This window comes from Idiotropiscis lumnitzeri, chromosome 20 (genome assembly GCF_059441095.1).
Source record: "Idiotropiscis lumnitzeri isolate Australia: NSW breed Sydney's pygmy pipehorse chromosome 20, RoL_Ilum_1.0, whole genome shotgun sequence".
NCBI lineage: Eukaryota > Metazoa > Chordata > Actinopteri > Syngnathiformes > Syngnathidae > Idiotropiscis > Idiotropiscis lumnitzeri.
In genome coordinates, this window is record NC_142410.1 from 13,201,757 (window position 1) to 13,225,422 (window position 23,666).

At 48.6% G+C, this 23,666-nt stretch overlaps 3 protein-coding genes and 1 long non-coding RNA gene across 7 annotated transcripts; 1 reads left to right on the top strand and 3 right to left on the bottom strand.

Moving 5' to 3' along the window:
* Window positions 1-826: 826 nt before the first annotated feature.
* Window positions 827-8,408, bottom strand: noc3l (NOC3-like DNA replication regulator). The gene is made up of 21 exons (XM_088284749.1): window positions 8,271-8,408; window positions 7,007-7,211; window positions 6,810-6,918; window positions 6,577-6,731; window positions 6,067-6,132; window positions 5,785-5,918; window positions 5,484-5,645; window positions 5,310-5,403; window positions 4,085-4,260; window positions 3,891-4,019; window positions 3,410-3,541; window positions 3,237-3,317; window positions 2,787-2,887; window positions 2,624-2,696; window positions 2,484-2,547; window positions 2,333-2,404; window positions 1,757-1,938; window positions 1,551-1,679; window positions 1,389-1,486; window positions 1,217-1,301; window positions 827-1,147 (listed from the first exon to the last, which is right to left on the bottom strand). Exons 1-21 carry the CDS (start codon window positions 8,277-8,279, stop codon window positions 1,031-1,033), a joined length of 2,373 nt encoding a protein of 790 aa, XP_088140875.1. The 5' UTR covers window positions 8,280-8,408; the 3' UTR covers window positions 827-1,030.
* A 1,221-nt stretch (window positions 8,409-9,629) lies between these two features.
* Window positions 9,630-13,757, bottom strand: LOC148317935 (uncharacterized). Of its 4 annotated transcripts, XM_088284756.1 has the most exons (6): window positions 13,040-13,756; window positions 12,355-12,495; window positions 11,248-11,404; window positions 11,117-11,175; window positions 10,961-11,051; window positions 9,630-10,530 (listed from the first exon to the last, which is right to left on the bottom strand). In XM_088284756.1, the coding sequence occupies exons 2-6, from the start codon at window positions 12,481-12,483 to the stop codon at window positions 9,701-9,703; spliced, it is 1,266 nt and encodes a 421-aa protein (XP_088140882.1). In that variant the 5' UTR covers window positions 12,484-12,495; window positions 13,040-13,756; the 3' UTR covers window positions 9,630-9,700. The 4 variants fall into 4 exon arrangements, with proteins under 4 accessions (XP_088140882.1, XP_088140883.1, XP_088140880.1 ...); XM_088284757.1 differs by lacking the exon at window positions 12,355-12,495 and having other exon boundaries at window positions 13,040-13,757; XM_088284754.1 differs by having other exon boundaries at window positions 12,355-13,755.
* rpp30 (ribonuclease P/MRP 30 subunit) lies at window positions 13,069-15,238 on the top strand. The gene is made up of 12 exons (XM_088284760.1): window positions 13,069-13,299; window positions 13,504-13,562; window positions 13,641-13,697; window positions 13,818-13,883; window positions 13,969-14,040; window positions 14,118-14,207; window positions 14,285-14,401; window positions 14,466-14,495; window positions 14,584-14,621; window positions 14,689-14,768; window positions 14,845-14,928; window positions 14,989-15,238. The coding sequence occupies exons 1-12, from the start codon at window positions 13,218-13,220 to the stop codon at window positions 15,063-15,065; spliced, it is 852 nt and encodes a 283-aa protein (XP_088140886.1). The 5' UTR covers window positions 13,069-13,217; the 3' UTR covers window positions 15,066-15,238.
* Window positions 15,232-16,178, bottom strand: LOC148317937 (uncharacterized). The gene is made up of 4 exons (XR_015840052.1): window positions 15,906-16,178; window positions 15,738-15,827; window positions 15,606-15,668; window positions 15,232-15,468 (listed from the first exon to the last, which is right to left on the bottom strand). It is a non-coding gene; the product is annotated as an uncharacterized LOC148317937 (long non-coding RNA).
* Between the last annotated feature and the right edge of the window lie 7,488 nt (window positions 16,179-23,666).

The following is a 23,666-nucleotide window of genomic DNA, read 5'->3' on the forward strand; positions in this document are numbered from 1 at the left end:
TGTTTGTGTGTGCGTGTATCTTAGCTGGTATTTCGTGGAACTGTTCGGAAAGTTTCGTGCAATGTGGAGAGTTGCATATTTAGGTTGTGCAATGTCGCTTACTGAGCAGCAGGTGGCGCTGCTCATGTAAAAAAAGAACGATTCGTTTCATTCGATTTGATCTAGCAGCCACCAGTGCGAAAATGGTTTCTTTACTCCAAATCGGATGACAGGCACAACATTTTCTGTTGTTCCACTTTTCAGCAGTTTAACTTGAAAATAACAAAAAAACAAAAGGCCAATCCGTCAGAAATATTGTTGCTGAACCTCAAATCTAAATGTTTCCCGAGGAGATGATCCATCAAGCTGACAGGTGCAATTAGATGGAAAAGCATGATTCTTGCAAAGGTCACTTAGCTTCGGCCAGAAGAAAACACAAAGACTCAGTTGTGGCTGCTGCTGCCTGCCTGCAGAAATCCGTTGGGGTCCAACTTAAGTTTGTTTTTTTTTTTAAACCGTGAAGCCTTCCGGAGAATTTGGCATCACAGCCGCGGAGCAGCACGCCAGCCATGCAAACCTCCAAGTCCAGAACTGCTGCTATGAAAACCAAAGAAATTCTGCACAGATTGTCACAAAGCGCCTCAGGGATGCTCCTTGATTGGGGTTGGCGACTGAAGTAGGGGAGAAAAAAAAAATGGAGGCCTCGGCTTCAAACAACAATCGTACCATTCCACACGGCAGACGGCGCGACACGCGAGTGCTTTGTCGACGGCGATGTTGTGGCACAGGCAACACAACTGCATTTTAACCGACGTCAGCACACACAGCCAGGGCAGCAGCCCAAATCTCGGCGCAAATATTGTATTTATTGTTCTAGGAATAAAAAAAAAAATAAGGAAGGTGTGGCAAAGGCCGTGAAAGACAACCACACAAGAGGAACTGATTACCAACTGATCACATTGACAAGCATCCATGCGCAGAAAAAAAATGTCAATAAAATGTTGTTCAGATGACATCACACACACACGCACAGGATGTGTGTGCATGAGTGTCAGTGTTTGTGTGCCAAAGTAAAGTCAAGCTCCGCCTCCTGACTGCAACGCAGGCTATCGTCAACACGTCGCTGTAAATCGCCATCCAGCAGCGACCAATCCACTCTGAAAACCTCCTGGAAGCAAAAAATACAAATTGACTCTTGGGTGGTGTGCGAATGTTTTGTGTGTGCGTGTGGGCAAACCTTCTTCTTGTGTCTGTGTGGCACCACAGGGGGGTTAAAGGACATGTCCTTGACATCATAATCTTCAAATAGCTGCACCGGGGACCTGGACAGGAAGTCCTCAAACATTTAGCATCGCAGGCACACGCTGGCAACATGACGAGAAGCGCAGGATTGCGACGTGTTTTCGGACCTGCGACTCAGCTCCAGCGGGAGCGCCGCGCCGCCTTCGCTGGGGGCGCCGCGACTCAGATGGGACGCCAGCTGCCGCACCACCGGATGGAAATGTCTCTGCGTGTCACATGAAAACATCAACTCACACTTTCGCGCTGCGCCAGTGTGCGTGGGTGTGTACCAGCAGTGCGTGCAGCTCCCACAAGGCGGTGTTGTGAGCGTTGCAGTGTTCGGGATGGTGCAGTTCAGGCAGGTACAAGCCGCTGCCCTGAACCTCGTTGTCCAGCAGGAAGTCGCATCTTGGAAAGAACTGACAATCGGGAACAAAAAAGCCCCCAAAAAGTCATTTTGATTGACATGCTAGTTGCATGACACGCATCCACTCACATGTAACGCGGCCCTGGCGGCGGCGAGGAGTCCGATGCTGGCGTGCGACTGGACGTGCAAGCTGAGCGCGCTGAGCCTCTTGATGAAGGCCATCACCCTCTGCAGGCTCACCTGCTTCCTGCGGCGGACCAACATGGCGTCCAGGCAGCGAAGCACAATGATGATGTCATCGTTAGGAGCCCCTGATGGACACGGCTTGTCAGCACTCAAACTTTGTAAAAAAAAACAAAAAAAAAACACTGTGGTGCCCCGAGGTATGAACTCGATTTGTTGCTCTGTTTTTTAGTAGGTCTTTGTTTAAGAAAAAATAAATACCCATGGCCACCTGGGAGCAATACAGTATAACAGATGGACAAAGAAATTCTACAGGCGACTCAACTCCCTTCTCAGTACGGCAGGAATATTAGTTGTTTGTCATAGAAGATAAGAACGAGCCCCGAGTTTGTCTACATGTGGTGCTGCACCGTTCGTGTTCCAATTTCTTTAAGCTGCATAAGTCATCTTGAAGTTGCCGCCAACATTTCAATTCAGCAAGCTCAATTCTGCTTCTGGAAGGAAGGTCACATGTCCGCCCACCTGCATGCAGTCGTGGCAACATGGTGTACAGTTCAGAGTAAAAGTTCAGCGGGTCGATGTTGAGGACGTCACCTGCCACGCAAAAACACTGGCGTCACTTACACACCAGACGCGCGCGCGCACACACACTCGCAGTCGCATTAGCACACACCTTGTCCTGACAGGATGGTGAAGACAGTCTGGATGCAGTGAAGTCTCTCCCGATTGGTCAGATCCTGCACAGCAATGACCTATCAAATTAATCATGTGGTTCGGATACTGACGAGTGGGCGGAGTCTGCGTCATACTCACGCCTGACTGGATAAGGCTCTGAAGCACATTGAGCAGGTCATCAAAGAACTCCAAGTTGATCAAATGGGCAAAACTGACAGGAGGTGACATCACAGAGTCAGTGTGTGTGTGTGTGTGTGTGTGTGTGTGTGTGTGTGCATGTGTGTGCGCGAGTGCGTGCTACTTGGCCAGCCCCTCCAACACGGCAGGAAGCAGGACAGACTTGTGAGCTTTCTTCAAAATTCGAAAGTAGATGAGGAAGACGATGTTCAACGTTTCCGTATGCTGCAAGAAAAAGAAGAAGAAAAATTGCTTTTACAGTTGATGCTTCCTTTGAATAACTGGAAACTAATTGAGTTAGCATTTCAGTACATTGCAGCATCATTTATCTACTTTTTTTGTTTGTCAAGAGGACACAAAAGTGGACTGTGCAACCTTTTTGGCTAAACGGAGAGTTCAGACTTCTTGACGCGCTTTCTACAAAAACGGAATTGTCCGGGAAGTTGCACTCTCCAGACGTCACCATTTAAGGCTCGTCCTGAGCCGCAAATGGAAACGAGACTAGCATGCGGCTAACGTGCTCGAGCTAACCAAAACGAGACTTTCACACTTCAAAGTGAGACGTGAGCGGCACCATTTTCATCTTTTTGTCTTTGCCGTCCGACGCTTCAGCTTCCAGAAGCTCCTGCTGCAGCTTCTCCTCTGCCTTCTTCCACTGCAGCAACACGAGCACAAAGAGAGAGGGAATTTGTTGTTGCTCGCCAACGGCAGCCTGCGGGCCAGCGGGCGAGGCCTTCCTCGTGTTACCTTCCGCTGCATGCGTGAAAGTTTGTTTTGCTTGTCTTTGTGGCGCATAGGCTTGGCGCTGGGTGTGATGTCATTCAGGTCCTTTTTCACCAGCGCTTCGTGGATTCGCACGCTCAGCAGCGTGTGAAGCACCTGCAGGAGCACACGCGCACACACACTTCAGCCATATTGCATGTGACAGGTCTGCACGTCAAACTGATGCAGGATTCAACTGGAATCGTGCGCACCCTTAATTCTGCACCTTCCGAGATTTGGGAAACCAAAACCTATCAATGTCACTTTTAATGTGATGTTTTGGATTCAGCATCAAACCAGAGTGGGAGAGGTTTGAATGTTTTCATGAGCTTCTCTTATCGGGTCGGTCGTGCCTCAAGCACGGCTCGTCCAGTAACCGCACGGTTCACGGTTCGATTCCAGCTCCTCCCTCAGGGTGGCGCTATCGAAGCGAACCATACGACAACTTCTTCACATCGTTCCTTACCTTGGGCTTGACGTTGTAGTTGAGACTTTTGACGAGACCCGAGATGACACGAACAGCGGCGAGCGAGGCCCCACCCACCCTGTCCTGGCAAAACAGCTTGGTGAAGGCGTGGCAGCACATGTCGGACACCTGAGTAGAGACGTGCGGGTCAGCCGTGACAAAATGTGATGTGACGTGACGTGACAAGCACTCACGGTCTTGATGGGGTCGTTCATGAGTGGCGCCAACGCTACCAGGATGTTGTTGTGGAAGTTGAAGTGCAACATTGTGAGCAGCAGCTCGCACAGGCAGCGCACGGCCACGCTGGCCAGGCCCAAATAAGCGTCCAGAGACACCGCTTGGCTGCGCTTGCTCTTCTTCTGCTTCCAGTCTGCACGTAAACACAAACGCACATCTGGGATGTACAACACAAGCATCGCGGGGAGTGGACTTCCATGGCTAATCTGTGTTAGCGTTAGCAACAGATTCAGAGTAGGCGCATCTCACCAAATGACTGAATATGACGTCAACTTGGCTTGAATAACAGCAGGGCGGATACAAGCGAGCATCTACAAAGGACGCATGTTGCGACGGATGACCGATTTTATTTCTGGCAGGGACAGACATGGCAGGAAGCCAGCACAGTTGTTCGCACACACAAGCTAACGCGTGCGTCTGATGGAACCCGCGCGCAATGTCCTCTTGTGGCACGCTAACATATTGTAGCGTCTACTGTGGCAAACGCACGTGCATCAAAAACCACGACACCGTTTTTGTATACATGAGATTGACATTTGAACAGCAACAATAGCACATCAAGCTATGACCCATCGCGGTCACTCGGTGGCGACCACGTACTGCGCATTGCGTTTATAAACTCGGAAATTTCAGCACTCAAAGGAACAACATGATGATCCATTTGCCACGAGTCATTAACGGCAACTCCGAACAAGAAAACAGAAGCTACCAAAGTTGCAATTACAGTAAGTGACAATGCTAAAAAAAACAAAACTAATGTGTCATCTCAGCCACCGTCCGCGCACGGCAGACATTTTGGTGTCAGACACGCTCCAAGCTGCTCAAGTGAAAAAGGAATCCATCGCTTCGTCAAGTGACCCCATTCAGCACGTTCACTTCCAAGATTTGTTTGCTTGAACGAGTCTAGTGGCATCTACGGCAAAAATGCAAGGTGACACACTTGAATTATTTGATGATTTAAAAAAAGTCACGATCATGCACCACTAAATATCGGCCGTGCATATCAGCCTTTCTTCAAATCTCCCGGTAGCCACGGCAACATTACCAGTCAACGGCACCATTCCCCACCAACACAATCTCAATCGCTGCTTTTCTTGTGAGTCGGCCGCCGTGGGCCAATCGACCGCATCAAACTAGATCAGGATTGGCCGTCTTAAAGCGCCACACGTGCCGACACGCTACCTTTGATGCACTGCTCCAAATCCTCCAGGTAGAACTTGTACTGACTTAGCAGTCCTTCCTCAAACTCCCGCAGCTGCTGCGTCTCCTTCTTCACCTGCGATTGATTATGACATCATCCTTAGCATCCTGCTCACCAACAGAATCTTCAGACACACATGCACGCCAATGTGGTACCTTGGTGGCTTTCTCAGTGGTGGTCAAAGGTCGTATCTTGTAGGTGGGAGCGATGTCTTTGAAGATTTCCATCAACGACACCATCACCAACTTCCTGACCGTCACAGCCACGCAAGGGTCCGCCTCCATCAGCATGCCGCGCAACTGCTTCACGCACTTCATCTGCACGAAAACACGCATGCACACATGAGGCCTCTCACACAAATGCTAAAACCAAACAAAAACAAGCACACAAATAATCCAAACATGCACACTATGACAAATATACACGCCCATGCACGCACGCAGGCGGAGGTCTGACATTATTGACGGGGTTGGCGATGACGGTGGATGCCAGGCGCGCAATGGTCAACTTCCGGTCTTGGATTTTGCGCGTCCTCACTTCCTGTTGCTGGGCTGCCGTAAGCAGCGTGACATTCACAAGCTCCGCCTCTCCTGAGAACAAGGCCGGGGCCGCGTCATTGACAGCCAACGGCAGGAAAGGCCACTGTCAGATTCACTGGTTGCTATGGTGATGATTCAGTCGAAAATAAGGTAGCAAGCGGCATGTCGAGCTTCAGTAAGCTTTAAAAGTCATCCATACCGATTTCAGCCTCCCGTGAGGCTTCCTCTTCTTCCTCTCCTTCCTCGTCTGGTCGCTTGGTCACCACTGCGCAAGCACAACAGACACCGATCAAAAGTCGGTGACAAAGGCCGTTGTCAAAGTGTGCTATGAGTGGCCCAGGAGAAGTGGTGTTGATGATGACACGCACAAACACACACACATGCACACTTCATCTTTTAGAGCCGTTTGTCTTCAAATTTTTAAGATAAGATAAGATAAGATGTCCTTTATTAGGTACAAGTTTCATTTAACTTCCATGTGCAATGCATTCAAACAGAATCATTCTTGAACTACATTTTCTGACTTCCTTTTAAGGTTTAAACTACCTCATATTATCATAGCCGGTACGAATGTGAAAAATCGTTTACAGGAATAAAGCGTGTGCCTGGCTTTTGACGTTTTGTGATCTTGACGATGACTAGCATTAGTTTGGGTGCTACATATTGGAAGCGCTGCATTGGCATGTACATGTTGGCGTTTGAGCATCACCTCTGTGCACGCTCTGCGGGATGAGTCGCGTCTTATCTTTGATGGGCAGCAAGTGGACGACCTCCACCTCCGGGAGGGCCGCCATCTTCCTAGGAATCTTCTCGTAGTCTCGGACCACCTCTGACTTGCGCTTCTTGGCGCCGTGCACCGGACCACTAAGACATATGCGCACACAGGACACGTCTCAGACATGCTTGTCACATGCGTGCTTGCGTGCGTGCGAGAGCCTTTACCATGACGACAAGTCCCTGCTGAGGAACGAGGATATCTGCTGCAGGTCGCTGTCGTCCATCATGTCGGTGGGCAAATTCTCCAGGAAGTCGTCCTCCTCCTCTTGCACCTCTGACATCATATGCACGGCACATGACCATCACGCACTCATGGCATGACAGCCACGGGGCAAAGCATGTTGGCGTGGGTGCGGTCTCACCGGGTCTTTTGGCGGTGACGTCAAGTGGGCGCGGCAAGGCCAGGGCATCGCCCTTGAGCGCTTGCCGCATCTTCCTGTGCTCTTTGCGCTGCTTCTTGTCGCAGTTTTGCTGTTTCATCTGCCGGTTCTTCAGCTTGTTGTCTAACTTCATGCCACTCGTCTTCAGCAACCGCCGGAATGACGGTCTGCGCTTCTTGGAGCGACACTGAGGAATGATGGACGGAAGGCGCACAAAGGCAAGCAAACAAGCAGGGCATCTTCATTCATCCTCATAAACATCATTTTTGTTGAACAAATTGCGAAAACCTTTCAAAAATTGTGTGGAATCATTTGAGTACACTTGTGCTGCTTCACTGATGACACAGGCCGCATTAGAGAGTTTGATTCTAGTAGAATCCAGTTGGGTCCCTCGGCAAGAACCGTTAAGTAGGCCTGGATGATTTTTAAAATGTATTTATTTTTTTGGTAGTGGATAATCTGAAAAATAACAATTGTCATGAATACTGTTAAACATGACAATTTTTAATCTCATTATGATGACTAAATCTTGTCAGGCTTTTTTTCTGGCTGGGTGACATGAATACGCCATCATAATATTAAGTGATACAAGTAGAACGTTTATCTTTTCAAGTTGTAAATGTAGTTTTGCATTTTAATCATGAAAGGGAAATGGTTGTTAAGTTTTAATCAAATAAAAGCACCTGTTAGTTTGAGTTTTCTGTCATTTTCACAAAAAATGTTTTCTAAGCTTTCACTTTATAAATGCAATTGAGTGTGTTGGTACAATTATATCCAGAAGAATTTAGTTTTAAAGGCTTTGACCTTTGTGAATGTTTTTGCTTATTTAAAGTGTTTGATAAAATAAAAACAAATGTTGTTCGGCGTTTTCTATCATTTTTACTTGTTTTCTTAATAAATAAATTGCATCACACTACAAAAATATCGTAAATCTATTTTTGGGGGGGAGCAGTGGGGGGGGGGGGGGTTGTAAATGTTATTTCTACACAAACTTGCCCAGCCGTACCTCGTCAGGACGAGCATTCGGCGAAACAAATGCTAAAACATTCTGCTATTAGCCTACAGGGACGAAGCCGAAAGTCAAACAACACATGATCAACAAAACAGTTTGCAAAAAAAAAGCAAATCTGAAGCTTCTGAAGGCACCGACAATTATACACGTGATCCGCGTTGTTGAAAACAAAAACACATCGTGGCGCTGCGACGATTGTACGTTGCGCTTCCTTTCTGTGTAAAATAAACTCACCGGAGACATAATGACGATGGAAAAAGGTGTTCAGGTAGAAAGAAGATCAACACGAGCAGCCCACACGCGTCGAGACAGACTCCGCAACCCGGAACATTAAAGGCTCGCAGGACTCAAATTCAAACACTCCAGTGTAAACAGCGACGCTGGTGGCAGGAGGACGCACTGCACCTTGTCCCACCAAAGTGCTTGTTGAATCTTCGCAACTCAGATTTCAAAAGAACAAACCCAGCAGGAAGAAAGTTCTCTACACATGACAGAACAATAAATAACCCCCTACATCGACACATGACAAATAATGGACGAGCCACCAGTCAGTTACTGGCTGCCCTCACACGCATCTGGATTAAGGACTTTCTGACCAACAGACCCCAGACTGTGTTGCTCGGTCCCTACACATCCTCCACCCGAACGCTGAGCACCGGTTCCCCTCAAGGATGCGTGCTGAGCCCTCTCCACCTATGACTGCAGCCCGGCCCACGGTAACAACACCGTCGTCAAATTTGCCGACGAATCGACAGTGGTCGGTCTGATCTCGAAAGGTGACGAGGCAGCCTACAGGGAGGAGGTCCAGAGACTAACGGCTTGGTGTGAGGACAACAGACTAAAGAAGGTCCACCAGCATCTGCACTTCCTGAGGGTCCCCAGGAAATTCAACCAGGACAAGAAGCTGCTGCTGGCCTTCTACCACTCGTCCATTGAGAACCCGCTGACCTACTGTGTCTCCACTTGGTACAGCAGCTGCACTGAGGCAGACCGAGTGAGGCTCCAGAAGACAGTCAAAACGGCGCAGAGGATTATAGGCTGCCCTCTCCCCTCCCTGTCGACGTCTACACCGCCCGGTGCCTCAGCAGAGCTCTCAATATCGTCAAAGACAAAACTCACCCGAACTAACACCTGTTTGGCCTGTTGCCCTCTGGCAGGCGCGACAGATGCATCAAATCAAAGACTAATAGACTGAAAAACTGTTTCTTTCCGAAAGTCATCAACATTCTGAACTCACACCCACACACAACCACCCTTACCTTGCAGAACAGGGACGTAATGTGTTTTATTTATCCAATTTTGTATTATTTTCCATCACATTATTTATTCTCTTATTTATCTAATTAATATATTTGATTAAATTGTTGTATTGCACTGGAGAGGGGAGCTCTCTACACTCATTGCACACTGTACAATGACAATAAAGGGATTTCTGATTCTGATTGACAAACACTGAACTGGTCCCTCCAGCTTGGTCGCCATCCAATGTTTCCATTTGACACGTTAGGGAAATCGTAACGAAAAACCTCTGAACTGCGGATGTACCAACCACTCACTAGTCTGTCATTCTTCAATAAAATAGACAAACTCAGCACAGGCGCAATAAAAGACTTTATTTAAGGAGGGCGTGGGCTGCGACACGAGCAGGAGGCTGTCGCGGTGCGTTAAGTGTAGCTGCACTTGTGCGTCTTGAGGTTGCGCCCGTTGGCGTAACCCTTTCCGCACTTGTCGCAGATGAAGCGTTTGCCACCGTCGTGTACGTGAGTCTTGTGCGTGCGCAGGTGGCTGCCTTGTGTGAAGGTCTTGGCGCAAACATCACAGGAGTACGGCCGCTCACCTGTGTGCACACGCACATGCAGCTTCAGGCTGTTGGCGTTGTTGAAGCTCTTGAGGCAGGACGCGCAGACGAACGGCCGTTCGGCAGAGTGCGTGCGGCCGTGTGTGATCAAGCTGCTCTGCTGGCTGAAGGTCTTGCCGCACTGGCGGCACGCGTATGGCCGCTCGCCCGTGTGCACGCGGCGGTGGATCTTCAGGTTGACCGCCTGCCGGAAAGCTTTGGTGCAGACGTCGCAGGCAAAGGGCCGCGCGCCACTGTGGACACGTAGATGGTTCTTCAGGTTGGCGGCGTGCCGGAAGCTTTTGGGGCACTGCTCGCACTTGAGGGGCTTCTGGCCCGAGTGGATCAACTCGTGGGTCCTGAGTGCCACGGCGCGAGTGAAGCCTTTCCCGCACACACCGCAGCCAAATGATTTGATGCCCATGTGGCTGCGGGCGTGCCGCCGCAGGTTTTGCCTCAGAGTGAAGCAGCGACCGCAGAGCTCGCAGGCGAACGGCTTCTCGTCAGTGCTCTCCTGTCCCGCACGGCGGCGCCCGGCCGCTCGGCTTGGAGACAACGAAGGCTTCTTGCAGCGCGCGTGCACCTCAGGCTTCCGCGCGGTGCCGTCGGCCATCAACTCGTTCCAGCTCGCGGGCAGAGCCGCATCTGGACCGGCACCTAGCAGAAGACAAAAAGTTTGAAATTGTGTTGGCAACATCTACTAGGCTTCTTTGCCCATCACACAGTGACGTCCCATCCGTTGGCATATTAAGCTTGAGCCTTCCCACTGTGGCGCAATATGATAATCGCTTCCATTAAGCAGCGGAGTATGCGTGGCATTAAATGACGTTTACACATTTTTGCATTCCAAGCGGAGGTCAGGCACAATTCGTCAACCCAAACAAAATTTGTCCGCAAAATTGCTTGGCAAACCAATTTGTTCGTGAACAGAGACCACGAACCGTGTTAACCTTAATTGCTCCCTTTTTCTAACCAGAAGAGGGCATTTAGTGCACTCCGAACTCACTGCTCAAGAGACAAGGCAGAGAAAAAAAAAAAGTGGCTGAGGGACAGCACAGCATCTATTTCACTACGGTGTGGTTCTCACGCTCAACAATGGTGTCCAGCTCCACGCTTCTGTGCCGCTCTTTCATGCTGCCGCCCGGGATCAATGGCGGGTCCTCTGGCGGCTGGGCCTGCTTTCACAAAACCATCAGCAAGAGCAGCCAAGCGGGATGGTGACCAGTCGAGCGTGCGGGCTTACCTGGGCAGGTGAGGGAGGGGGGCGGCGCAGGGTTGGGACGCCGTATGAGTGCTCCGCCTCTGTGTGGACGGACATATTCTGCGTTAACTTGATGAGCTGTGACGTTACATGCGGCGGTTCTCAGCACATACCCACACAGGCCTTGTTGAGGATGCTGACGATGGCGATCTGTGCCGCCTCGCCGCCGTGCGCTCGTTCGGCCCTTAGCGGTTTAAGGCCATCAACAATGTTGACAATCTTCCCCAAAGCCTCATTGGCCAGAGTCTCCATGATTGCGGCAAAGTACACCTGGGACAGACGTCCACGTCACACCACAGTTAAACACGAGTCCAACGGCACGGGCCAGCGACTGTAGGCTACATGCGTAGATGCCGTTTTGAGCGCCAACTTGAAAGTCGATGTCGACCTCATAGTGGATGCAGCAAATGGAAACGCGAGGTAGACTATGATGTACGACGTTTCAGGCTCAAAATCGCAATCTCATGCCATTGTCTTTCGCGGCTAAGACTTGCGTTTGGCTGTTACGACATCATGCGGCCAAATTAATTTGCTAACTTTGTGGTTACGCGACTTAAGTTTATTCATAGAGCACAATAGCTGCAGCTGTTACAAAGCCCCTAACCTAAATAATAAAATCATAGTAAACCAACAAAACTCTTAATAGTATCACATGTGCTTAAAAGGATGAATTCATGTGGTGCAAAAGGCCTCCAAACAAAACAACTAAGAGCCAAAGAGGTCCGAGTGTTTTTGTCATACTGTAAATGACACCATGTCAAATGAAAGTGAAGCCGTCTTCTGAAAACATGTCACCTTTCCTTGCACATGATCCAACCTTTGAAAAGTCAGACAGAAAGGCTGCACTCAATACAACTTGAGAAAAACACTGGTTCGTTGTGCTCCTTCATCCTGAACATTAATGACGTCAACATTTTCGACCATTCAGAGTATATTATACCCCGGATACACTTTAAAAGAACACTTGAAATCGCATTCGTACCCGTGAAATTTGTATGCGGTTCTACTACCAGACTCATTGCTACAACTATATGCCATACATGGATGCATTTTTCAACGTAGAGACAGAAAATATCGTGAAAACTTCGCGGAGATATCAATACATTAAGTCATGCAAGTTAGCGAGCGGCAACGTAAGATGGCCGCCAATGGCTTCACTTGTCCACATTGTTAGCCGGTGCCTATGTTAAGTTAGCCTCCGTGGTCTCAGGGCGACATACCAGCCTCTCGTGGCTCTCTCTGCGTACGTTGGCCGCCCACGGAGGTTGGTCTCCGGAGCCCGGTTGGCCGCTTCCGCCATCCTGCTGCTTGTGGAGCTCGGTCAAGGCGGCGTGCACGAGCGCCTCCATGACGGCGGCCAGCTGCGCGTGCACGTCCGCACTCATATTAACGTCTAACGCTAACCGATCACTCTTCTTACTGGACTTTACACTCGGTGTAAAATTTCGCAAGGAGATACTTGTCAAAGCCTTCTGACGACAGATAACGCACACAACCGAAGATCACTAAACCGGAAGATTTAATTTCTTTTCCGGGTCGAACTTCAGAATTTTCCCAAGTGTCAACAAAGTTTTTCCATCTTAATATGTTGCGTAAACTGTTAATAAAAAGATAATTGGCAAACATCCAATTTGTATTCTTATTAATTCTGACTTTTGTGGGACAATCGCTGACAACGTACATGAAAATCAAATATAAATCCTCAAGTTACGGAATTGGAATTTGAACATCGGTGGCCAAATTCATAGTGACTCTTATCTGAATTTTAAATTTAAATAATTGACTTGCTGGCACGTGCTTTTCAATTTTTAGAAAGACAATTCGCAGACTGAGTTCTACAAAGGGCCTCGGCCTATGTAGCCTCGGTGGAGCGCATTAACGGTGGCGAATTTGTACAGTACTCACGAGAAGTCGGACACCGGTCAGTTCGCGCCGGACGTGGCGTCATGGGGCCTTCGGAGGACCCTGCCTGTAAATTTGGAGTACACTTGGAAGTATTTGGAATCAGCACCCTCAAAAACGTCATTTCCCATAAGGCATTTCGGCGTTTCGATCCGCATGTGGCTCCTTCGTGGTCATAATCATGTCGGTCTTTATGGATTTAAATTTGACTTTCTCGGCAGATAGAAGCAACATGCAGCAACTCATCAACACGGCAGCTCATCGTGAGTCTCACGACACTAAAGTGGACTAAATAGCTTGGAAAAGGCGCCTTTAGTTCAAAGATAATAGCGGGCTCGGCTAACGAAGCTAAAAGTGCACACACACGCAGACAGGAACGCTCTTTTCACTGAATCAAAACTTTGTATACTAAACTCAAACCTGCCATTAATGAGCATCATCAAATAAATTATGTTGTTTTTTTGCAGTTGGTTTCTCCACAGTAGCCGTCAACTACACGTTTGAACCCACTACCAAAAAGAAAGAGGTGACTCAATGAGACTCATTGCAATTGCAAGCTAAAGTGCACTGATACCGACAGGTGATAATATTTTCTTGTCTGTAGGCTATTCCGTCACCCAAGCCAATCGAAGAGCTCATCAATCAGCTGCCAATCGTCCAGGTGATCACCAATTCTCTTAGTGAGTGTGTGCGTGTGTGCGCCTGTGCAGCTGCGTGTGTTCACGCTGCTACTACATTTCATTTGCTTTGCTGTGTGCGTGCGTGCGTGTTTTTGGTTCAGGGTCGCTCTCGACCAATACGAGTACTCAACAGACTGACGTTGGTGATGTCGGAACTGAGTCACTTTGTAAGTACACTTTGTGTCAAGTCTACATTGTCAGTAGAAAACCCCACCAAACAAGATTGCAGCTGTGTCATGCATGTGTGCATAGAGGCCAAACTCTAAAGAGTATGCTGGATTTGACCTACTGGCAGTCCAACCAACGACAGAAAAACTTTTTCATGTAAGACATGACACCCACATGCACAAAAAAAGAAATAAAACAAATAGACATTCACTGTCATTTGTTTGTTGTTGAAGGCCGCATGCACGCAGTTGGAAGTCGACGTGATCAGCGTGGTGGTGACGGAAAAACTTCCGTACTTTTTCAAGAGAGCTCCAGTTAACGTGGTGATGTATTATTTAGATTTGATATAGATGAAATAGGCAGACAATGAAGTTGAGTGTGCACGCGTGCGTGCGTGTAGGCTGTGGAGAGGGGGTTGGCGTTTGAAGTGTCATATGCTGCCGCCATCCGAGACACCACTATGAGACGCTACACCATCGCTAACGCTGTTAGCCTGGTGGAGGCCTGCAAAGGGAAGGTGAGGAGGATGATGATGCTAACGTGATAAATTTGATTATGATGGCTGCCTTTGGCTCTTTTAGAATGTGCTGGTGTCGAGTGCAGCGATGAAGGTGCGTTGCATGTTGCCTCTTTGATCCAACGTGGGTGTGGTCGATTGTATTTTTTTTTTGTTTTTTTTACGTGCGTTTGTCTGTTCAGCCTCTGGAGCTGCGAGGACCCTATGACATCATCAACCTGTATCCTTGAATCTGCTCACTGCCCCTCGGCTCCTCTCAAGTGCGCATTTTCCTGACGCACCCTCAGATGCTTGTTGATGGGTCTGTCCGACGAAGAAGCCAAGCGCTCGGTTTCCTGCATTTGTCGCTCGCTTTTATTGCACGCGGGTAGGTGGTCAAAGTGTGTGTGGGGGGGGGGTCACAGGTGTGTAAGATAAGTTTTTTTTTTTTTTTTTTGCTGCAGAAACCAGGAAAACAGCAAACGGCGTCATTTCCACCAAAAAGATTTGCGATGACTCCCGCAGCCAGCCTAAGGCTGCATCTCCACGTACGTCAGGCTTGTCCCAAGGGGGCGGGGCCTATTCATAAAAGTTACTTTCCTTGGCAGGCGACACCGGTGAAGGCGTCTCTGGAGAAGCGTGCGCTCCCGCTGCCAAGCGACTCAAAAGTCAGCTGATGCAGTGAGCGTGTGTCCCAAAGATAAGCTCAGCCTTCTGCTGCTCCCACTCTCAAAGTCCATCTAGCAGGATATTATGCTCACAGACCTTTTGTTGTTGTTTTTTTTTTTTTAATTGCAACTGATTTAAAGTCAACATTGTCATGATGTTTTCAGAATAAAAGTCTGACTTGATTTCAAATTTAAGTTTTGTTTTATTTTGACAAAATGTACAGAGTCTGTGCATTAAAAAAGAACAGTCAGCTGGGGCCGGACAGATTCGAGCTCAGTCGAAAGATGGTGAGGGACTGCGGATGACAAAAAACACTTAATGCGTTTCCTGTTAGCGGCGCTTGTCATCAACTCCGCCAATCAGCAGCGTGGGTTTGTGGAAGCCCTGCCTCCAGCAGATATCATGTGGTTGATGTGACCCTGGGAGACAATGTCATCACCATCATTATTGCATTCAAACAAGTCTAAACAATTGGGCAACACAACAATGTATGTGTGACAAATGTGTTTTCTTTGGCGTGTGCGCGTGCATGCATGTTGCTGTTCTGTCACAGTACCGGCTCGCCTGCGAGACACCTGAGGCAAGTGAGTGGTGGACTTCCAGGTCTGGAAATGCAAACCTGTTCGGACACGTACATGTCACTCGTTTCCAAAGCAACCAGGATGTTGTCATGGCAGCTGAGACTGACCTCCACCCCAGGAGTTCGCAAAAAAGCGGGAAGCATTTCCATTGGACCAACACCGTCAGGAAGTCCCGCCTCCAAACGGACCCGCTTCTTCTGCACCAACATTTCAACACACGCCGGACAAATACGTCACGCATATGTAAAACAAATAAATAACAATCATAATATTACCGGTCTGCCACTCCAAAGATCCACTTCCGGCTCCCAACAACGCTTGCTTAGCCGCTCGCGTTGCATGCTAACGACGGCCGGCTAACATCCGGTTGAAGCGAAACTAAACTTGAGGCTAACAGCAATGGAAAAAGACATTGCGCGATGCTTGGATATTTCGATCGATCGCTTTCGTGTTCTCGTGTGTCCTCCACATGAGCCCTACAGCAAGTTCTGCCTGGCCAAACTAGACTTCAAATTTACGTCACATGTACGTCATTTCCGGGGAGAGTGACCTTTTCAAAATAAAACACTAGCCGCTGAAGAATCCGCCACATTTACAGCGGGGCCACTTAATGCCAAAATAAGAAAAACACTTTCAGACTTCCACCAAGTTCCCCTTTTCTGGAAGTTAATGAATAAGCACTTGGTTACCAACCAAACAAATTACGTTAAACCTTTCAAACTAAATTTCCATTAAAGTGGGAGTTCAGTTAAAGGAGATTACTTGGACATGTTTGTGGAAATTCTCAGAAAAATAACCTTACTGCGAGAATACAAATTCGACAGTTGTAGCCCTGTCTATCATTGTTAATGATTTGCATCTTCCCTTTCATTTTTAACCTCTCCAATTTTTTACTTTTTAATCTGAAATACATTTGTTCTCGTGTGAAACCTGAAATTGTAAAATTCAGATTGTAGTGTAGGAGGTTGAGGTGGAGGAGGACCCAAACGCAGGGAAGCGAGTAAGGGGTAACTTAAATAGTATTTAATTTGAAAGAAAAAAAAAAAAAAAACGCCGACAAGGGGATAAAAAAAGACTTAAATTCAAATTAACAGGAATCAAAGTAACAAAAAACACAAGGACAACTTAACTTGGCTTGACAAAAAAAAAACAAAAGCTACAAGACATGGCAAAGGTTAGAAGGATGACTGACTTGGACAATAAGGCGACCACAAATGAAAGCAAACAGGGAAGTAAATGCAAACAAATTAACGAGACAATGAGGAACACCTGGACAAAACGCAAAAGGTTGGGTATACGAAAACAGGTGGACAGAATGAGCATGACGAGACACGCCAAAAAGAAGGAAAAAAACATGAAATACTAAAACAAAAACAACAAACCCAAACCCTGACAGAAATGGTAATTCTGACGGGCTGTGAATGACGTCACAGTATCGAAAGATGTGATTGGCCAAACCTGTTCTCTGCAGTGACGCTTTTTGGTCGAAAGGTGGCAGCAAAGTCTTTCAGAATTTTTTTGTAACATTAATTTCAGCATATATAGATACAAACAATTTGGGCGCATATTGACTACGAACATTGCAAAGTTGAAACAGCATCAAGCAATAATGAAAGAAGAAAATCGGAAAAAAATGCGAGGGTCTCAATCAAGAAGTGCCAAAACTTCCACTAAAGAGTCAGTTTACAAAACATTTTTCTGTGGGAGTGAGATGGGACTGGAGTGAAAAGCCACTCCAGTGTCGCTGAATTGAGACAAGTTTGAGCTCTAATCTAATGTTAAAACAATTCAATTACATAATGTCAGATGTTGTTCACAACATTTTATGACCACTCCATTATGTGTTGTGACTGCGCAAGTAAGTCGGCCTGATTTTGGATCTGCACATGCTAAGTCACGACTTGCTTGAACTTGAGAGTGGTCTAGACTGCTCGTTTTTGTGCTCAATTTTTGCCACGCTGATATTTGCGACTTGGTTGCAGGATGGCACTACACTTAAATCCCCCTCAGATAAGCTACTCCAGCCTTTTATTTGATATTCTAAAATAGATTTTATGAATTATTTTTTGGCAAACTGGTCAAGCCCACTCTAGAGCTGGGTTAGAAAAAAAATCTGAAATCCTGGAGCGGTCCTGAAATTTGACGCTAAAGACTTGAGAGATACTTGTGACTTCCCAATCCTACCAGATGACCGACAATCGATGTAAAAGAAATTTTACAAAATTATGGTAAAAGTCGAATTGTTTCAAGGTCATCCGCATCAACATTGAAAGACAACACAAGAAGCTCCTGGAAGCACGACAAAGGAAAAACATCAGAAAGCAAAATAGAGCCAGTAGCTGGAAATACACGCACGCACGCACACACACACACACACATACATACGCGCACACTCGTGTCACGTGTGCACGGTGAAGCCGATTAGAATCCTCTGTGGGAATTCTGCTGCTTGAAGATGATCCACTTGCCGACCGTCCCACACGCCAGCTAGTTGCCAATTTGTAACACATGCATGCAGTGTACGCGTACGCATACGCATGCTGAAATGCTTAATCTTGAGCACAAGCTTATTTCATCATCAGAAACGGAGAGACTAACAAACCGATCCAGCCAACCGGCTGTCAATCCAACAAAAGCGAGCTCGCCACTGGCGGCTAGCAGCGCACGTGAGCCAATTGCGCAATGACCGCAAATGGGCTGTGAGGTGTCGTCCGCCATTTTGGCTCCTTAGCCTAGTTTGAACTCTTTTCAACTGGGGCAAAACAAAAGAAGCATCACATGTCTCTGTCAGTGGGCGAGTGTTGTGTGTGTGCGCGCGCGGGGTCTCTAATACATTATGACTCCCCAGAAAAGAGGGCATTTTTTTCTTTCTTTGAATGTGATTTGATTGATGATTTTGTCATCCAGTGACGTGACAGGTGACTTTGACCAAGTCTTTCCCGCCAATTGTACTCGCTGGGCGCTGGCTTATTACGTATGTTAAATTCAGCAAGACGGAGTGATATGACACGTGCGGCATGCCACAGCCGACTTCTGAGTGAGCTGCCGGCCGTGTTTACGCAAACGCTATCGTGGCTTCATTAGAATTAGAATTAGAAATCCCTTTATTGTCATTGTACTTTTCCACATAAGAGAGTGCAATGGAAAATAATACTGAATAGGGAATATAAAAACACATCACAATGCTGTTCTGCAAGGCAAGGGTGGTCTCGTGTGTGTGTTCAGAATAGAGATGGCTCTCGGAAAGAAACTGTTTCTCAGTCTATTGGTCCTCGATTTGATGCATCTGTAGCGCCTGCCAGAGGGCATCAGGTCGAACAGGTGTGAGTTTGGGTGGGTATTGTCTTTGACGATGTTGAGAGCCCTTCTGAGGCACCGGGTGGTGTAGATGTCCGACAGTGAGGGGAGAGGGCAGCCAATAATCCTTTGCGCTGTTTTGACCGTCCTCTGGAGCCTCACTCTGTCCGCCTCAGTGCAGCCGCCGTACCAGGTGGAGACACGGTACGTCGGCAGGCTCTCGATGGACGAGTGGTAGAAGGCTAGCAGCAGCTTCCTGTCCAGGTTGAATTTCCTGAGGACTCTCAGGAAGTGCAGACCCTGGTGGACCTTCTTTACCACTGCTGTGGTGTTGTGAGTCCAAGACAGGTCGTCGGAGATCTGTACTCCCAGGAACTTGAACGTGTGGACCCTCTCCACACACACGCCTTCGATGCAGAGGGGGGCGGTACCGTCTTGTTCCTCCTGAAATCGACGACGATCTCCTTTGTTTTTGCAGTGTTGAGTTGCAGTCTGTTGTCCTCACACCAAGCCGTCAGTCTCTGGACCTCCTCTCTGTAGGCTGTCTCGTCACCTTCCGAGATCAGACCGACCACTGTCGTGTCGTCAGCAAACTTGACGATGGTGTTGTTGCCGTGGGCCGGGCTGCAGTCGTAGGTGTAGAGGGCGTACAGGAGAGGGCTCAGCACGCATCCTTGAGGGGAACCGGTGCTCAGCGTGCGGGTGGAGGACGTGTAGGGGCCGAGCAACACAGTCTGGGGTCTGTTGGTCAGAAAGTCCTTAATCCAGATGCGTGTGAGGGCAGGGAGGCCGAGAATGTCCAGTTTGGCGACGAGGATGTCTGGGATGATCGTGTTGAATGCCGAGCTGTAGTCCACAAAGAGCATCCTTGCATAGCTCTGCTGTCGTTCCAGGTGGCCCAGCACAACATGCAGAGCAGTGTCGATGGCGTCCTCAGTGGATCTGTTAGCCCGGTATGCAAACTGGTAGGGGTCCAGAGTGGGAGGAAGGCAGTCCCTGATGTGCTGGAGAACCAGCCTCTCGAAGCACTTCATGATGACTGGTGTGAGAGCAACAGGACGGTAGTCATTCAGGTGGACGGCGGGTGACTTTTTGGGGACAGGAATAATGGTGGAAGTTTTCAAGCAGGAGGGGATGACTGCTTGAGCCAGGGAGCGGTTGAAGATCCTGCAGAAAACACGTGCCAGTTGGTGGGCACATGCTCTGAGGACCTTGCCCGGTATTCCGTCGGGTCCAGCAGCTTTCCTGGGGTTGACCGCCAGGAGCGCGCGCCTCTACGATGAGTGGGGGGGAGTTGGAGCATGAAGTGCGGGGGTGTGACGGTTGGGGCGAGTCAAAGCGAGCGAAGAAGCAGTTAAGCTCCTCTGCCAGCGATGCACTCGGGTCTACAGAGGTCGTGCTGCCGCCACGGAAGTTGGTGATGCTCCGTAGACCCTGCCACACCTCCCGTGGTCTGTTACTGGCAAGGTGGGCCTCCAGCCTCCCCTTGTAGATTGCCTTGGCTAGCTTGATGCCTTTGCTCAGGTCAGCACGAGCCACCCTGTACTGGGCTTTGTCGCCCGACCTGAAGGCAGCGTCCCGGGCCTTGAGGAGAGAGCGAACCCTGCTGGACATCCAGGGCTTCGCATTTGGGAAGGTCCGTATAGTCTTATGTTGGGACACAGTTTCCATGCAGAACTTGATGTAGTCCAGTACACAGTGCGTGTAGACATCAAGGTCCTGATGATCAAAGAGGTCCCAGTTTGTGTCTTGAAAGCAGTCCTGTAATTCACTCATGGCGTCGTCACGCCAGGTTTTCACAGTCTTTGTGGTGGGCCTGAATCTGCGTCTGAGAGGGGTGTACGCAGGTGCGAGCTGCAAGGACAGGTGGTTTGACTGGCCGAGGGGGGCGAGTGGGAGGGCCCTGTATGCGTGCTTGATGTTCGAGTACACATGGTCGAGAGTGTTGTCTCCCCTCGTCGGGCACTTGACACGCTGGTGAAACTCTGGGAGTACAGTCTTTAAATGAAGACATTTGACACCTCCTCAATTAGGCAGAATCACGACACGCTCGCCATCAGACCCGAGTGCACGTGTGATCGTTTCCGTGTGTAGTCCATGTCGGTGTTTTCCATTGTGGCTTATCCATGTTTCTCAGTCTTCTCCAGCTGACGTTTGATGAAACTTCCTGTCACTCATTTGTCCTATAAAGGCCAACAGTGGCACACTTACTAAAACCTAACGACTGAGTGTGTGCGTGTGCGACGTCATTAGCAGGTCCCTAAAAACATTAACGAGACCCATAAAAGGAAAAAATTAGACTTTTAATGTCGTGCCTGAACAGCTGCTATGTGTGCGTGTGTGCGCGCGTGTGTGTGTGTGCGTGTGGGAGTGAAAGATGGTCAGTTTGTCTCTTTAATGACCTCCCGTCTTTAATGAGATAACGAGCTAATAAGGGAGCTCATCAAGCAGGCAGACGGACTTGACTCAGTCACTAAAATTGAAGAAATTGAGCACACCTGCTGTTACCATGGCAGCCAGGGGGGGAGGCGGGGCAAAGCGCGTCCCCAGGCATACGTGTGTCAATCACATTTCATACAGACTCGTAAAGTTGGCGGAGATTGATGAGCGCCTGATGACAGCCATGATGCGGCGCGGAAAATTCAATACAAGTCTTTGTTGAGCAGCGACAACATGTGTGCGCTTTAAATTGGAGACGAGCGCATAAATTGGACCATCTTGGACGCCGTCTCCCACAATGCCGTGCAGCCTTTGCGTGCAAGAAAACAAATGCGCCGAAAGCAACACCGTGATGACGGTTTTTCTTTTTCAAACTTATCAGACACGTTCACCCCTCATGCACTTATACAGGCTCACGCACACAAACACACCCCGAACACACTCGTACACGCACACGCGCACACAAACACACGCGCGTACACGCACCCACACGCCCCCCGGCACACGCGCGGCAGTGACCTGCTATTAGCACGCGTTTCTGCTTCGCTGCTACCTGCGTGTGCGTGTATGTGCGTGTAGTAATGTGTTGGTTGAGTGAGTGATGGATGAGTGTGCGCGTACGTGCGCTCGTGTGTGCGTGTGCCTGGGTGTGTGTAAGCCTTCTGAGTTGGTGGGGGGGACGTGGGGGGTGTCCTCTCTTTGACAGACACGATGACACAAGTGAAGGAACAAAAATGGAGAAATGGACAGAAACAGAAAGTGTGCGTTGACCCTTAAAGAGTTCACAAGCACACTGACACTAAATCAAATGACTGGTTCACGCACACGCACAGGAGCGCGCACACACACACTCACACACACACTCACACACACCCCGCCCCTCCTAAAGCTCTCCCTGACAAGAACACACACACTCAGCACACTTTTAATTAGTGCTGCAGTTTTAGTTGAGTGATCACGCACACATCACACGCACACGCACACGCACGCGCGCGCACACACAGTGAGCTGAGTGAGTTTGCGCTTGAGCTCATGGCAACAAAGTTTTCCTAGTGGCCACATGACGAACTGCAAGTGAGGCCTGTGATGGCTGTTCTATTTCTCCTTGCACGGCACTTCCTGTGTCGCACTTGCATGTTGTAGGCTCCACCTTGTTGTCAGACCCGCTTCTTGTGTTCCACTTGCAGTGTTGGACTTTCTACGTGTGGTCTCAGCTGAGCAGCTCTTCAACTTTCAGTCTATGTGTCGTTTCTGCGGCGACAGCGGCGGCGCATCAGTCCGCATTAAGTGCCGGTGCGTCGTCTATTACCTCGGCGACTGGTCCATTAGTAACACCTGAATCCTTCTATTAGATTGAGGAAGTGGGCCTCATAAATTGGGCGAGCGGAGGGCGCCAGCGCCGGCTCAGTGTTTTTGATAATGAAAGGAAGTGGCTTTAAATTCACATTACCTTTGTAATGTACTTCATGCTTGATCATATCAGCCTGTGGGATTTTATTAAGGTGTGCCCGTCGCGCGTCCATCTCCGTCTGTCGCCGCCCAAAACGCATTTCCTCCAATGAGCGTTTTGTCCTCCGGGCCGTCTCACAAGGTCGAGTCGGCGAGGCCACTCTTTTGTCTACCTCTTCGCTTGTCGGCCAGAAGTGTGCTGCCTGAGCTCTTCAGTCACATTTTGCATCTCGCAAGTGCAGTCCAGACGTCGAGCAGTGCAGTGTGGTCGTTGTGCCAAGTTGATTCGGACTTGATTTAAAATAGAAAATATAATATCCTGAGTCGCATTGCAGTACGTTTGTGTCATGTCGTGAAGCAGCTGCTTTGTGTGATTCTAAAAGTGTGCAAGTCAAAAAAAAAGGTAACATTGGGTGGGGGGGTGAGGCCATTTTATGGCTTTCAACAAAATGTCAGCAATGAGACTTCCCTCGGGGGCTTCTTTAAAAAAGGAACATTTTGTGCTGACGCCACCAATTTGACTTTATTCAAATCTGTGTGTGGCTGCGTACGTTCAACATCATTGGAATCCCGATTGCGCGTCTGAGTGTGTGAGTGTGTGTGCGTGCGCAAGAGTGATGTTTGATTGCAAATGTTGACTTTGGTCTCAAATATGTTCCAGCAGGTTAAAACAATCAATAATTCCCTTGTCGTCGCAGCAACACAGATACAAAAAGACACAAACATTCCATCAAACTTGGGAATGCTCACACAGCAAAACGTGTGATCTCAAGTTTACTTAAAAGTTAACCAGCTTTGGGGTTTACTTTTGTGTTTTTATACAGCAAGTATTCCCACCTACGGACCTCGGT

Excerpts from the sequence above, each read along its gene's own strand:
- noc3l (XM_088284749.1), bottom strand. Across the intron at positions 1,680-1,756 it reads CCGCCAGGGCCGCGTTACAT|TTCTTTCCAAGATGCGACTT; the intron begins GTGAGTGGATGC and ends CCCGATTGTCAG. Across the intron at positions 1,148-1,216 it reads CACACAGACACAAGAAGAAG|GAGGTTTTCAGAGTGGATTG; the intron begins GTTTGCCCACAC and ends TTTTGCTTCCAG.
- LOC148317935 (XM_088284754.1), bottom strand. The coding sequence starts at position 12,519 with ATGAGTGCGGACGTGCACGCGCAGCTGGCCGCCGTCATGGAGGCGCTC. Across the intron at positions 11,176-11,247 it reads CCTCAACAAGGCCTGTGTGG|AGGCGGAGCACTCATACGGC; the intron begins GTATGTGCTGAG and ends CCGTCCACACAG. Across the intron at positions 11,052-11,116 it reads CCCCTCCCTCACCTGCCCAG|CAGGCCCAGCCGCCAGAGGA; the intron begins GTAAGCCCGCAC and ends GTTTTGTGAAAG.
- rpp30 (XM_088284760.1), top strand. The coding sequence starts at position 13,218 with ATGTCGGTCTTTATGGATTTAAATTTGACTTTCTCGGCAGATAGAAGC. Across the intron at positions 13,884-13,968 it reads TGTCGGAACTGAGTCACTTT|AGGCCAAACTCTAAAGAGTA; the intron begins GTAAGTACACTT and ends ATGTGTGCATAG. Across the intron at positions 14,402-14,465 it reads TGGAGGCCTGCAAAGGGAAG|AATGTGCTGGTGTCGAGTGC; the intron begins GTGAGGAGGATG and ends TGGCTCTTTTAG.